The sequence below is a fragment of the Ambystoma mexicanum genome, chromosome 14 (genome assembly GCF_040938575.1).
Source record: "Ambystoma mexicanum isolate Mex_15411 chromosome 14, UKY_AmexF1_1, whole genome shotgun sequence".
Classification (NCBI taxonomy): domain Eukaryota; kingdom Metazoa; phylum Chordata; class Amphibia; order Caudata; family Ambystomatidae; genus Ambystoma; species Ambystoma mexicanum.
In genome coordinates this window covers 207,964,213-207,980,553 of record NC_090940.1, presented here as the reverse complement: position 1 = coordinate 207,980,553, position 16,341 = coordinate 207,964,213, and the positions used below count along the sequence as shown (strand labels likewise).

General features: G+C 48.3%; 1 protein-coding gene across 6 annotated transcripts in view; it reads right to left on the bottom strand.

Annotated features, from left to right (window-relative positions):
* The window catches only part of SYT16 (synaptotagmin 16), a 695,358-nt gene that overhangs the window by 119,326 nt on the left and 559,691 nt on the right, over nt 1-16,341 (bottom strand). For all 6 annotated transcript variants that reach the window (XM_069638935.1, XM_069638933.1, XM_069638936.1 and 3 more), the window contains one exon: nt 11,411-11,667. In XM_069638935.1, the coding sequence (XP_069495036.1) occupies nt 11,411-11,667 (257 nt within the window). The remainder of the gene's footprint in view (nt 1-11,410; nt 11,668-16,341) is intronic.

The following is a 16,341-nucleotide window of genomic DNA, read 5'->3' as shown; positions in this document are numbered from 1 at the left end:
CTCATAACCACTCATACACAACAGTCATATCACATTCATACACAGCAGACACGCAAATATAGAAATGCAAAATGTAGTATACTCTGCAGTAAAACATGTATTACTTACTGTAATAGCATTTCTGATGATGGTATCTGCTTAGATTCACATGCTGCGCATATGGTCCAACATCCAGGGGTAACCGCGGAGTGTTGCATCTTGTCTTTCAGGGACCGAAAGGGGACTTCAGCATAGGCGTGTCTGTAACACTATCCCTATCGTCACTTGTAGTGTACCCAAAATCCCTCACGCACCAAGGTCCCTCCGATTGTATTTTTTTTGCCATGAGGGAGCCCAAGGCTATAGTGAGTGAGTACATGAAGAAGAGAGAAGTAGTAAGAAGTCTATGTTCCTTCCACCACGAGCGGGTAGGTAGGGAGGGCGCATGTGAATCTAAGCAGATACAATCATCAAAAATGCTATTACAGTAAGTAATGCATGTCTTCTGATGCTTGTTAATCTGTTAGAATCACATGCTGTGCATAGACTAGCAAGCAGTACCCAGAGTTGGAGGTGGGTTGTGAGAATGAACAGTAGAGAAAAGATGTCTTAGTACTGCTTGTCCCACCTGAGAATCAGACCTAGAATGAGTGTCTAGGCAATAGTGTTTTGTAAAGGTGTGTACAGAACTCCAGGTTGCCGCTTTGCAAATGGACTCAAGTGGAACATTTGCAATGAATGCTACGGATGCCCAAGTGCCTAGAGTAGAATGTGCTCTAGGCTTGAAGGGCCGTTCTCTCTTAGCAAGAGTGTAACATAGTGTGATGCATTTGACAATCCACCTAGAGATAGCTGATTTAAGGACAGGATCCCCTTCTCTACCAGTTGCCACTGAAATGAAAAATTGGTTGTTTTCCTCAGTGGTTTAGTTCTTTCCAGGTAGAACATGATTGCCCTGCGCACATCTAGTGTGTGTAGGTTTCTTTCGGCCATGCTAGTGGGATTCTGGAAAAAGGTAGGTAGTTCAATCGATTGGGTCACATGGAACTTCGAGATGAATTTAGGTGCAAATCTGGGGTGAGTGCGCAGAACTACCTTATCCCTGAGGACTGTTACAAAGGGGCCTAGAACAGAAAGTGCCTGTAGCTCTCTAACCCTTCTAATAGAAGTGATAGCCACTAGGAAGGCCGTTTTATAAGTCAGGTCTTTTAAACTCGCTTTATGCATTGGCTCAAAGGGAGCTCCCAAGAGCCTGGTCAAAACCACATTTAGGTCTCACCCAGGAGCTGGGTGAGAAATGGGAGGATAAATTCGCTTAATGCCTTCCATAAAGGCCTTAATCACCGGTATCTTCCACCATAACACCTTTTGTTGGGATGTGGTGTAGGCTGAGGGAGCAGCCAGATGAACCGTTAGGGAATTGAAGACCAACCCAGTGTCTAACAGATGAGTTAGGTACAGCACAATGTGTGTGGGTGACCAAACGATAGGATTGACGCCCTTAGAATTACACCAGATGACAAAACGTTTCCATTTGCTGGCATAGCAATAACGTGTGTTAGGTTTTCTAGCTTCCCTGAGTATGTCCATGCACCTCTGAGGGAGCTGGAGATGTCCAAACTCTATGACCTCAGGAGCCACGCTGCTAAATTCAGAGTTTGTGGGCATGGGTGTAGGGCAGGGGTGCACTACTAATTTTGACACAGGGCCGAAAGTACCTTACATGAGGGCTATATTGGGACTAAAAGTAAATGTGGGCGGGGCGGTAGGCGGGGCGTGGCAGGAGGCTTTTTCAACCCCCAATTTGTATTAAACACATGGAAAAAGAATATGTTTTTGAGGGGTAACGATTTTTATTGCATTTCAAACGTACATTTTGTACTACACATTTTCCATTGTTATAATTTATTTCGATTTAGTTATTGTATATCGTCTGTTTAATTAAATTATATATATTTTATTGACCTATGATTGGACATTACGTTATTTTGGACTGCTATAGTTTGCTGTTTGGGTTGCCCAAGAGGAGTATGGCCTTCGTTGAGTCAGGTTTCCTCAAAAAAGCAAAGGACGTACATCTCCTAACTGTGCCTGTTTTAGCTTTATTATTGGGTTCACTCTTGGAGTGCAACACTATGCCCCATGGCTCCCACCCCCAACCAAACACTATGCCCTATGGCCCCCTCACCCCCCAACCAAACACTATGCCCCATGGCTCCCACCCCCAACCAAACACTATGCCCCATGGCCCCCTCACCCCCAACCAAACACTATGCCCCATGTCCCTCACCCCCAACCAAACACTATGCCCCATGGCTCCCACCCCCAACCAAACACTATGTCCCATGGCCCCCTCACCCCCAACCAAACACTATGCCCCATGGCCTCCTCACCCCCAACCAAACACTATGCCCCATGGCTCCCACCCCCAACCAAACACTATGCCCCATGGCCCCTTCACCCCCAACCAAACACTATGCCCCATGCCAATGTCTCCCACCCCCAACCAAACACTATGCCCCATGGCCCCCTCACCCCCAACCAAACACTATGCCCCATGGCCCCCTCACCTCCAACCAAACACTATGCCCCATGTCCCTCACCCCCAACCAAACAATATGCCCCATGCCCATATCCCCCACCCCCAACCAAACACTACGCCCCATGGCCCCCTCACCCCCAACCAAACACTATGCCCCATGCCCATAGCTCCCACCCCCAACCAAACACTATGCCCCATGGCCCCCTCACCCCCAACCAAACACTATGCCCCATGGCTCCCACCCCCAACCAAACACTATGCCCCATGGCTCCCTTACCCCCAACCAAACACTATGCCCCATGGGCCCTGCACCCCCAACCAAACACTATACCCCATGCCCATGTCCCCCACCCCCAACCAAACACTATGCACCATGGCCCCCTCACTCCCAACCAAACACTATGCCCCATGGGCCCTGCACCCCCAACCAAACACTATGCCCCATGGCTCCCACCCCCAACCAAACACTATGCCCCATGGCTCCCTCACCCCCAACCAAACACTATGCCCCATGGCCCCCTCACCCCCAACCAAACACTATGCCCCATGGCTCCCTCCCCCAACCAAACACTATGCCCCATGGCCCCCTCACCCCCAACCAAACACTACGCCCCATGCCCATGGCTCCCACCCCCAACCAAACACTATGCCCCATGGCCCCCCACCCCCAACCAAACACCATGCCCCATGGCCCCCTCACCCCCAACCAAACACCATGCCCATTGGCCCCCTCATCCCCAACCAAACACTATGCCGCATGCCCATGTCCCCACCCCCAACCAAACACTATGCCCCATGGATCCCACCCCAACCAAACACTATGCCCCATGGCCCCCTCACCCCCAACCAAACACTATGCCCCATGGCTCCCACCCCCAACCAAACACTATGCCCCATGGCCCCCTCACCCCCAACCAAACACTATGCCCCATGGGCCCCGCACCCCCAACCAAACATTATGCCCCATGGCTCCCACCCCCAACCAAATACTATGCCCCATGGCCCCCTCACCCCCAACCAAACACTATGCCCTATGTCCCTCACCCCCCAATCAAACACTATGCCCCAAACACACCCAAACCCCCCACCCCCCAACTCAGCACACACACTCTCAAGCATGCACCCATACAGACCCGAACCCCCAACCCCCCAACCCAGCACACACACTCTCAAGCATGCACCCATACAGACCCGAACCCCCCACCCCCCAACTCAGCACACACACTCTCAAGCATGCACCCATACAGACCAGAACCCCCCACCCCCCAACTCAGCACACACACCCTCAAGCATGCACCCATACAGACCCAAACCCCCCACCCCTCAACTCAGCACACACACTCTCAAGCATGCACCCATACAGACCCAAACCCCCACCCCCCAACTCAGCACACACATTCTCAAGCATGCACCCATACAGACCCAATACCCCCCACCCACCCATCTCAACATACACAACACAAACACTCAAAAACAAACATTCATACACATCCGACACCCCCCATCCCCCCATCTCAACATACACAACACAAACACTCAAAAACAAACATTCATACACATCCGACACCCCCCATCTCAACATACACAACACAAACACTCAAAAACAAACATTCATACACATCTGACACCCCCCATCTCAACATACGCAACACAAACACTCAAAAACAAACATTCATACACATCCGACGGCCCCCCACCCCCCCATCTCAACATACACAACACAAACACTCAAAAACAAACATTCATACACATCCGACAACCCCCATCTCAACATACACAACACAAACACTCAAAAACAAACATTCATACACATCCGACACCCCCCCCACACCCCCATCTCAACATACACAACACAAACACTCAAAAACAAACATTCATACACATCCAACACCCCCCCTTCTCAACATACACAACACAAACACTCAAAAACAAACATTCATTCACATCCGACACCCCCCCACCCCCCCAACTCAACATACACAACACAAACACTCAAAAACAAACATGCATACACATCCGACCCCCCCAACCCCCATCTCAACATACACAACACAAACACTCAAAAACAAACATGCATACACATCCGACACACCCCCACCCCCCAACTCAACATACACAACACAAACACTCAAAAACAAACATTCATACACATCCGACACCCCCCCCCCTCAACATACACAACACAAACATACAGCAGAACAGACCCGACACACAAACACAAACAAACAGACCACTTACTGGACGTGCTGGAAGGCAGGTAAGCTGGAACGCTGGCGAGGTGAGTGGTACTATGGCTGGCGTGGCCAGCAAGGCTGAAATGCCTTCCGGCATCAAGCTTTACTGGCCACGCCAGCCGTAGTGCTGGCCCTCCATTGGTGCAGCACACATGCACTACGTGGCTCGTAGGAGCAACGTGGTGCGTGTGTGCTGAGCCAATGACGGCCAGTGTTTTGTCCGGCCCAGAAGACAACAAAGACTTTCCTAATGGAGGGCGGCCGATGCTGCTTGCTGGCCGCCTTCCGTTAGGTAAATGTGTTTATGCCTCGCGGGCCGGACAAAACAGCATGGCGGGCCGCAACTGGCCCGCGGGCCGTATGTTGTGCACCCATGGTGTAGGGTCTGCCTCCTGTTCTGAGACAACATGTTGTATAGGTAGGGTAGTTTTATTGGTGGGGAGACGGACATTTCCATCAGGTGAGCGAACCAGGGTTGGCGGGCCCACATGGAGGCCACCAGTATCATGGTAACTGGTTCCTGGTGCATCTTGTGCACTATCTTGTTGAGGAGGCGAGTCGGGGGGGAAAAGCGTAGACAAATTTCCCTGACCATGTTATCCAGAGACCGTTCCCCTTGAAGCGGTTCTGGGGGTACCTATAGGTGTAGTCTAGGCATTGGGCATTCTCCTGAGTTGTGAACAGATCGATCTCTGGGAAGCCCCATTCTGCAAAGACGTTGGACACGATGTTTTTGTGCAGACGCCATTCGTATTCTATGGGCAAAGGGAAATCTCTGCTGAGTACATCTGCCAGAAGATTGAGCTCCCCTGGAAAATGTTGGGACAACAGAAACATCTTGCGTTTGCGAGCCCACATCCAAATGTTTTTGGACAGCTTGGATAGCCCTGGAGAGTGAGTGCCCCCCTGTTTCTTCAGGTAATACATGGCTGTAGTGCTGTCCGTTAGAATCAGCACTGTCTTCCCTTGTAATTGCATCTGAAAGGCCTTTAATGCCTTGAACACCGCTAATAGCTCCAGTAAATTTATATGGTTGGATACTACTTGAGGGGACCACACTCCATGTGCCGTCTGCTGAAGCAGGTGAGCCCACCAGATTTGAGGAGAGATGCGTCTGTCGAGAGAGAGGCTTCTACTGCAGGGGTGGTGAAAGTTTTCCCCTTCAAGAGGTTTTCCCTCGACCACCACTACAGAGACAGAACGAGGGATGGCAAGACAACTACCAGATCTTCCCATTGTCCGCTGGCCTGACATCACTGGCTGTTGAGCCACTCTTGCATGGGGCGCACGCGCAGCCGGACGTGGGGAACCAAGTATATGCATGACGCCATCATTCCTAGCAAATGCATGGCTTTGCGCACAGTCACCTCCCAACTGGCTACATATTGAGGGATCTGAAAAAGCATGTTCGAAACTCTCTCATTGCAGGGGCAGACGAGGCTGTCTTTCGTCTGGATTAGAGCTCCCAGAAATTGTTTTACTTGACTGGGCACTAGACTGGATTTTTTCTCGTTGCTAGAGAACAGACTGAACAGAAGATCTACGGTCTTTTGTGTGTTAAAAAAACATGTGTTGTACGAGTCCCCTGTTATGAGCCAGTCGTCGAGGTAAGGGTAAACCTGGACGGATACCCTGCGGAGGTGTGCTGCAGCTACTGCCAGGACCTTCGTAAACACCCTTGGCGCTGAGGCGATGCCGAAGGGGAGTACCTTGAATTGGTAATGCCTGTCCTCTATCGCTGGCAACATTGAAATATGAAAGTATGCATCTTTCATGTCCAATGTTGCCATGTAGTCCCCCTGTTTCAACAGTGGCATCACTTCCTGTAGCGTTACCATGTGAAATGTTTGAGGTTTTATGAACTTGTTCGCTGAGCGCAGGTCTAGAACAGGGCGCATGGTGAGTTCCTTTTTGGATACAAGGAAGTACACTGAATAAATACCCTTGTTTACCTGAAGAATAGGGACGGCTTCTATGGCGTCCTTTCCCAGCAGTGCATCCAACTCTTGATTCAGGATCTCCAGATGTTCTGGTGAAAGGCGCGGTGGTCTGAATTGTGGAGGTCGGGCGAATTCCATGCAGTACCCGTGAGCAACCATCTTTATGACCCACTGGTCTGAAGTTTTCCCTTCCCATGCTGAAAGGAAAGATGTTAAGCACCCCCCGACCAGCGTGACATGGGAGGGGACCTGGATCTGATGGTAATTTCTGACCGGAGGCTGTGGCTTATTTAGGGTTGGGGCCTCTACCTCTGGCTTTGCCACATCACTGACCCCTTGATGGGTAGTATGGGGGACTTCCAGATGTTTGTCCAGTATTAAAGTTTCCTGTGCCATAGTTGTTCTGACTTGCACGGGACTGCCCTCGAAAGGACCGCCGAGAATTATTTCCTCTCTGGGGGGAAGGTATTTGAGTGATTTGTTGCAGGGACTTAAGAGTCTCATGCTCTTTTTTGGCTGTTTCTAGGGCCTCATTGACCGCCTTTCCGAAGAGGTTAGCTTCTTCAATTGGTTTATTGATGAGAGAGGCCTTCGTTTCAGGCTTAAACCCTGAGGTACGAAGCCAAGCGTGCCGTTTAAGTAAGGTTCCTTGGGCCAGAGATCTTCCTGCTGTTTCAGCCATGTCCAGAGTGCTCTTAATTACATTCTGGTTCACTTGTCTGCCTTAGGCCACAATAGTGAGCATCTTGGACCTGATGGGCTCTGGGACCTCTTGGAGACCTTCTTGTACTAGGTTCCATTGAGCGTCAGCATTACTTGCCAGTAGCGTAGTGTTATTCGCTATGCGCATAGTATATTCGGCAGCCGAGGTAACCCGTTTACCTAGGGCATATACCCTTTTGGACTCTCTATCTGGAGGTGCACCCCTGTAGCGAGGGGTACTCCTGCGTGTTTACGGGTAGTAGTCACTACCAGAGAATCTGGGGTGGCATGCCCTTTTATGTATTTAGAGTCCGAAGGAGCTGGCCGAAATAACTTTTCAACTTTCGGATTCACTGCACCGGGTTTGAGCTGGTGACACTAGGGAGTCTTCTTTTAATAGAATTAAGGAGGGGAATGGCCTAGCTAGAGGGAGGTTTTTCCTTAAGAATATCCTCTGCAGAGTCCAGCTCAGGCACTGCCTCTTGCGTAGTAGAGATTTGAAAATGCTCAGCTGCCTTCTTTAGCATGGTATTGAAGGCCTATTGGTCGTCTACAGGCGAGGCCTGGCGAGCCGGGGTGGATCCAGGCACAATACATCAGTGTCCTGATCTTGATGTGGAAGCATCCATGGGTCCGTCCCCACTTGCTGGGTTTCTTCCCAGTTGTCCGTGGCATCCGCCTGGTCCTCATCGTAATTCTGTAGGAAGGAATGTTCTTCATCCTCACTGTAGATGTCCCTATAAGTATCCATTTGGACGATGTCTTCATGATGGACGGGGACAGAGGCTGATCCTCTTGGAAAAGTGAAGCAGATTGAAGAGTAGGCTCACCACGAGATCTTTTCGGGGAAGGATGGTCAGAAAAGTTGATCATTCTCTCAAGACGGTCCATACACCCTTCAAATTTCTCTCTTGTCCATTTAGAGGACCCAGAAGGGTCTACGGGTGGAAAAGTGTCGTCTTCCGCCCTTTGGCGCCAAAAATTGTCTCTCAGGGTGTTGGAAAGAGGCTCTTGACTGTCCTCATAGGTATCGTGAGAATCGGGGTACCCCGACGTATCTAAAGATTTGTCCGCGGCCTGCCCTATGTTTTTCTGCGTAACAGGAATAAGCCCAACTGCCGAAGTAATTGTCGTGATGCTGTCTTCGATTACCACCAAATCGGCGTGAGTTAGAGGGCCTGAAGGTCTATCGGTAGACTTACTGCCTTCCGCGGCATTAGAGGGCCTAGCGGTCGGTTTTTCGCCTTGAGGCCTAGTCGTGATTTTTGGGCCTACCGCAGCCTTCGGGACCGTCGTAGCATCGGATTTCTGAACTTCAACGTGTAAACCTGACTTAGGGATAGCGCCCTTGGTCTTGGAATGCCCAGTCGCAAGACTCTGCTGCGGATGCGGGGAAGGCTCTGGATCTGAACGATCCGAGGCCACCATGGTGGAAGAGACACAGAAAGCACAGGAGAGCAAGGACCAACACACCAGGTAGTAGACAGAGGGCATGAAGCAATGAAAATGGCAGGGAGAGGAGGCCACAAGAGAGCATGGGGTAGGAAAGGCCAGACGAGAAGTCAGGGCAAGGAAGCACCCAGAGCGGGTGAACAGAGCAGGAGAAAAGGATGGAGCATGGACAACAAGAAAGTTGAGATGCGCCAAGCTAGGCGCTTACAGTTCTTTTAAGCCCTGGCGCCATAACAAGGTTGTTGGGTCTGGTTGCCTGGCAAAGCCTGAAGTGGCGTGCATGGACACGTGGCGAACAACGTGACATCCGTGAGGCACTGGACAAACATGGTGTCGGCCAGCAATCCGGGCAACCGCCATCGAGGGGGCATGAGTCACTGCTGCACACCTGGGAACAGAAAAGTGAAGGCCAAGCGTCCCCAGGTAAGTCTGTGTTTGAGAGGCTTTATCTGTATATAGTTCTTGAGTGCATTGTATGTGTCATAGTGTTCTATTATCATCCATGTGGAATGTGGATTCTCAGCACATGTAGGTTCCATGTTCTACCTGGCAGTAGTTGAGATTGATTCCCCTGGCTGGGGGTCGTTACTGATGGAAGCTCAATAAAAGCACTCATCGCATCAAGTCTTGTGTGAGTATTCCGATCTGATGGTGGAAACGTGGGTTGTCGAGACAACGTCTCCAACAAACAAGATGGTGGCACGTAGAGTCACGTTCTGTGGGCCTTTACTCTATGCTACAGTGCAGTATTCCTTGACAACATTTAGGAACACATCAGCAGGCATCCTTCTGTGTGGTGATGTATCAAGGGCTTCCACTGAATAGGTGAATGAAAGCCGCTCTGCATTACTCGGAGGGAAGCCAACCGGCTCGCTGTGAGCCTCTGCGGTGCACCAGCCTGCTGTGAGTCTCCATCTCTGGCACACCCAAGAAATCCAAAAGTGTTGGATCCACCTAATGCACACACCCCCATTGATGATGCAGACTCCTTGAAGGTGATCTTGATGGACGAATATACTGTATGAAAACGGGGTGACAAATCTGCAATGTGCAGAGTGAAAAAAACACCAGCAACGGGGGATCAGTCAAATGACGTTTGTCTTCCGCTCAATGTAGGCCCAAGGCTCCAAGGCAAATACTGTGGATGTGGGTTACTCTGCCCTCATGTCCTTTCCCCGACGTAGTCAGTGAGGACAGGCTTGTCGCCAGTAAAATGACAGCACTCGAAGCCAATGGAAGAGTAAAAGGTGGGATTTATTTCAGTAGTAGGACACATGGTGTGACTGCAGTCTCTCCCTTCAATGCCTTATCTCCAACTCGTCCACCCAAACGTTTCACCCACAAAGATTAACAATTCTAGGTTGGATGGGGAGATAGTATTCAGTTCTGGATGGAATGGAACTAATGCAACGTGAAGAGACATAAGGTTAGCAGATAACTATGTACAATGGCTGCTATATAAAAAGCAAAGAATAAGGTAATACATTATAACCGGGTTCATTTGCATCGAAGCCTCGTGCTGCTGTTGGTTCTGTTATTGCTTTTTACTAATTATTCACCAACCCACCGGAATCGCGTGTGCTCACAACAACTGTCACACAACTCCAGCAGGTCAACCATGTGCTGTTGGGAGTTGTTGGTGAGGATGTTTCTGGAGGCACACACAAAGATCATAATTAAGGGGAGCTCGGAGCCATTTTAGCGCCTGCATCTGGCCTACAAGAGCCTGGTTAGCTTGACACCTACAGATACCAAGAGCTACCTTTAGCTCCCCGGGCCAACTAATACCGAACAAACACACATTTGTGGATTTAACACTGTACATTTGTGACTCTATAAATAAGCATTAGGAGACATCTATACAACATTTACAGCAAAAGGGGGCATACATAATGTACAAAGTGATGTGTTTGTATCTTAAGTGGAAGTGAGATTTTGAGAACTCTGTGTACTAGATCCTGGTTCAAACAGTGGTAGCTCTTGGTCACTGGTTCATGCTGGATACCCAGGAGCTGCTTTTAGTTCCCGCTTATCAAATCTTAATTTCGTTCCCCAACACAATTTGGAAGCTGCCAGGCACATGGAGAGAGCCTGGGCCTTGGCAATGGGTGTAGCACCTGCAAGGGGATTTAAACGTTGGTACATGCTTCTTGGGAATGTACTTTATCTGAAAGGATTTAAAATCTGCTACATGATATACTTCCAAGTGATAGGGGACCAGGTAGTATAAAAATGTACTTTACGTCACCAACTCAAAAAATAATTATTTGCATATGCTTTAAAAAGCAATGTATCAAATTATGTTGCATAAGCTGATGCATGTGGATGGACGATAAATCCAGAGCCTTTAATAGTTTGGGTGTTATTTATATGCATGCTTGTAACTCTGGAAATTGTCTTGTATATGTTTGTAAATCTTATTTAGTATATGCAATTAATGTCTGCATACATCTTTCTATTTCTTATGATTTTGGGACTGTTTTCAGTAATAGTTGATCTTCACATGGAAAGCGGCCACCATTTGCTCTGCAAATCATCTCTTAAGAACAGAAAGAACCTACCTCTGGGCTCCACGGTGATGAGCTGTCCGTGGCATCGTTTTGGTCATAGCCCTGATTGCTGAAGACGGTCTCCATCTGCAGGCTCCCTTCTGTAGCTTGTCGGCCGAGGCAATCGGCTGAGCATGTCTCCTTTTCTGCCGATTTACGTCGCCCGGCACTCCTACCCTCGGATGGTGATCTTGAGTCGTACGATATGCGGTCATCATCATGATAGGATGTACTGTCTTGATAACTCAGTTGACCAAATCCATCCAAATCTAACCATTTCCAAGAAGAAGACAATTTGAGAATTAAGACTGGACTATTTCTTTTTTTGCCCCTTTGCACCTTACAAGTGTGATATGACAAAAGTTCAAATGCTCAGTTAGAATAGGTGGTACCCTGCTGTAAATGAGGTTTTAAAAAGTATGCAACCAACTGATAAGCAACATAACCACAGAACCTGCAATTATCCACAAATATGAACATGACAAATTTGGTTTGTCACTTCTTGAGTAAATAAAGCTTACAAATGTACAATGTTCTAATTTAAACAACATGCCCCTTATTATATACTATTGCCCTTTCACAAACATCTCATTTATTAGGGTCTCTGTCATGCCACAGTGAAGATGACCTCTGTGGGCCATTCCCAGTGTATGGGTCTTGCGAAAACCTGTAGGTTACCTCCCAGAATCCCTCCAGAACTAGGCCAGCCAGCCAGCAGAGCATAGAGGTGGCTCTACGACAGAAGTTCTAACCTGCAGTTCTGAGGCAGAATCTCAGGATGTTCACCAGTGTTTTGGTACCTAGAGACTTTCAGGGATACAATCCATTCATATGTGGCCCAGGAACCCCAGGACCAAAGGGTGGGGGCATACAAAGCAGGCAATTTTTCCATGGGAAGGTGAACAACCTGGCCTGGCTGGCTTTATAAAGAGCCCAACCTGATTGGCAGCAGCTTGTCACTTTCTAAAATAGAGCAGTGAGGTCTTCAGCCAGACATCACTCGTATGGGAAACATGCCTGCAATGTGATTGTGGCCATACACGGTCATGGATCGGATGGCTGGGATTTCTGGAGGCAACGCAAGTCAGGAATAGATCTATGCAGTGTGGCTGGGAAGTCATCAATGAAACGACAAGCTTACAGTTCGCCTGTGTGGAATCTCACAAAAAGTTAGATGTGGCAACCACTATTAACTGCATGAGCACTAGAATGGTTGAATCGATGCAGCCCTGTGATTGCAAGCTGGGGCATTTACTTTCAACTCAACTGTGATCCAGTTATTCATAATCAAATAAAGGAGCATGAACTGAAGACACAGTTTGGGACTTGTAAAATCTTCTTGATGTAGGAAGTCTGCCTGAGGAATTCAAGACTGAACTAACTTACCCAATCAAGGAGAGACTAGCCCACCAGTGCAGGTCACAGATGTTCCCACCTACTGAAATAAACATAGATGGCCTGCACCTGGTAAAGCTAGAGACCTGGAACTGCAAGACTTGGCTACCCTGCTTACCACGTACCCCCCTCCGCTCCATGTTTGTTCCTCTTCACACTTACTACCATTTTCACCAATTTCTGTTGGTGACGCTCACCAGTATCTCATCTGGCCCCACCTTCACTGAAGCAGTGCCTCTGCCAGACCAAAATCTCAGCCATTCTCCATCCTTGCTGAGTATTACCCTGATGCCAATCTGCTGCTCCAACATCAAAAAAATCCATCTGTAACTAAGCTCAATGTTTCAAAAACAATAGGGCCCCATAAAACAAGCCCATATTAGTCTGTGATCTTAACAGAACTGAGTGTTTTGCAGCCCCTGTCCAGAAACAGGTGACACATAGTGACGGCAAGCTACCAACACAAACTATTGACAGCTAGGACCTGATTTCAGCAGAGAAGCCCTGACCTCGAGGTCCCAGCCACAGTGCTGTGCTGTTCTGACTAAGGTACACTTCTTTGAGCTTGATTTAGAACGTTTGTGTCAATGTTGGTTTGCTTGTTCCAGTTCATTAGTGATCACGAAGGGAGGTGAACTCCCTCCTTTCTAGCCAGTAGCTTTAATTGCAGGTTCTCTGGTTCTGCCCCTCCTAGGGGACCCAAAGGATGTCTAGGGCAGGGGGGGGGGGCACAGGCCTCTGTACAAATGGAGCACAATCACTATTTTAATACAAAATATGAACACTTCTGACCTTTGGGGGCTCTGCAAACATATTTTCTAAAGGGGGACCCTGCATAAAAACGTTTGAACACCACTAGTTTATGTCTTTTCCAGCACGGATCGTGTTTGAAGGTTTTCTGCTATTTGGTACTTAATGCCATTTCCAACATGAAGATGTTAATCGCAGGTTCTGCGATTCTAGCCGAAGCTTAGCCTACGGTTTATCTCCTTTCAGCCTCGTGCTTGCTTGCAAGTGCTCTTTTGTTTGAAGCCATTTTGAACCTAAAGTGTGTTTGAACGCTCATTGATATTTAATTCCAATTCCAGCCTGAAACTTTACTTGCAGGCTCCATGGATCCAGTTTGACACTGTGCTTGCAGGCCTTTCACTTTATGCTATTTCCAGCCTTGGGTTTCATTGCAGGCTCTCAACTATTTGCTATATGATGTCATTTCCAGTCTGACTCATTTGGTTACAGATTCCTTGCATGGTGTTAATCACTGAGTTTCCCTGAACGTCATGGAGCACCACTTTTGTGGTTCCCACATTTCTAAGTATTGTTAAAGAATGTTGTTTCCTTGTGGCTAAGTACACTTTATTGAGTCTGTGTATTTTAATCACGTTCTGTTTGGCTGCTGACAATCCCTTTGCTCCAGCAGAGATCTGTTACCAACTTCAAGCATATGCAGGTCTTGTCAAATGAGGTACACAAAAGGCAAAACACAAATTTCAGTGCCTTTCCCTTTAAGCTCATAATGGCAGGAGAACCCCCTTGTCAATTACAGTCTCAAAGAAATAACTTTGCCGCCAGCAGTTGTTGATTCTCCATCACCAGCGGTAGACAGTAGTAAAGTTGCTCATCAATTTTCTGTCAAGTATTTAAGAGTGTCCTGCATCCTTATTTGTGCGTCCACTCAGGCGTGTCGCTCAGTCCCAGGTGTAAGGGCTTTCCCCCACCCTTTTTTCCTTTTGCTGTAATTGTTGCGAGGGCCTTCATTTAATTCCTTGCTCAGGGTCCTGTCACCTACGTCCACCACCTAAACACTACTATTTGTTCCTGCTCCTCCTACCTGCCACCAGTTATCACTGGGCCTCCAGAACCAACTGTAGTTCGCAGTAAAGTTTCTCCTTAATGTCCAGTCTTGGCTGTTAATGGTAACTGCACCCTTTTGAAATTTCCTGTGGTTGTTCTGAGGAGCCACATCATATCTCTCATTCAGGGTCATAACTGCTGCCCCTGTTCCTTTAAGATACCATACCCACAACTGTAACAGCTTCCTGAATAAATTAATAGTTTACGTATGACTAGAGGGGAACAGGGTAGCCTTCATGCCCATTCAGTATTGCAATCCCTAAAGCAAGTGCTGATTATTACAAGGAACAATGTCCTTAGGCCTCAAGTGACCATCCCCCGCAATGGGATGGGGGTCAAGCAGGTGTGACCAGGGGATCCTCCCCATACCAAACCCAGGCCCATAATCTGCTAACATGGGGAGGCACCCAGTGCCCTTGTTCACCCCACAGGATGTCCCCAAAAGCCAAATAGGGGACCTTGTCACAATACATATATGCATGCGATTTCTAAACAGCAAACCTGGCTGGAGGGAACAGGGGGCTGTTATTTTATGAATCTGGTTTTGCTCCAAATCTAGTGTAGGCATTGTGTGCTGTGATGTCTAAGCGTGGTTACGTATATGCTTTGTAATTTCCTTCTCACTTCCTCAACATTCAACTGTCCATTTTCTACAGCTCGTGAATGAGTTTTCCTCACCCAAGTCGTCATTCTGAGGTGGGCGGTAAGGGGTTACCAGCACCGGTAAGGATGCCGGTGCCGGTAACCCCTTACTGCCCTATTCCGAGGTTACCTAACGGGACCCGCTGAAAACGTCTGGTCAGACCAGACGTCCTTAGCGGGTCCCGTTAGGGGACCAGGGAGCAAATAACATGCCCGCTATTTGTGGGCCCGTTATTAGCGCCTTCCCCATTCCCATTGAGCCCTATAGGGGCTCGAATGGGAATGGGGAATGGTATTCGGCATGGGGACTTACCAGGTCCTCATAGGTCGGAATGTCCCGGTAAGTCTCCATTCCGCCTACCCGGACCCGAGGCTGCCTCCAAACTCGGAATGACCCCATTGACTCTAGGTTTCCTTCCAACTTTATCTTTGTATACCTTCATCACAGTCAAGCTACCCAGCTTCATGAGACTTTTCAATAAGTTATCTTCTGTGACATTCTGTTTGAGTGTGCTATCTTTTACCAACTGTACCAGTGAATGGGTACTAGTTAGTGTCTTGAAACATAGAGTATCATTTAACTCTCGTACCCATAGCACAGGGATGCTGACATGCCTTTTAAGAGCTATCTTCTGCAACCTGATGCTGTGATCTCTGTGCACATTCTGTGGCTTTTGCACACTCTCGCAGCAAACACACTATCCTTTCTTTCATGGTGGTTTGTCGCATGTGCTCTACAGTTAATGCTTCAATCATTCACCTGCTCTATTACCATACACCAGTACTCTTATTTCTGGCTTTGTAGCTTGGTTTCTGCTCAGCCTTTATGCTACACTAACATCGCCATCAATGTATAATAGTTGTGTCTGTGTCCTCATTCTTTGAACTTTGGATTGCAGGTCCCAACCAGCTCTAGTCATTTGCTTCAACCTGATTCTTAAGTCAGACTAGTCCGCAGCTATCCTGTCCACTTCCTACATTCTCCGCCAGTATTCCTGTTGTCTGGTATATACCAACCAATCACTCCCTCCTGTTTTCTAGAGTTTGAACTT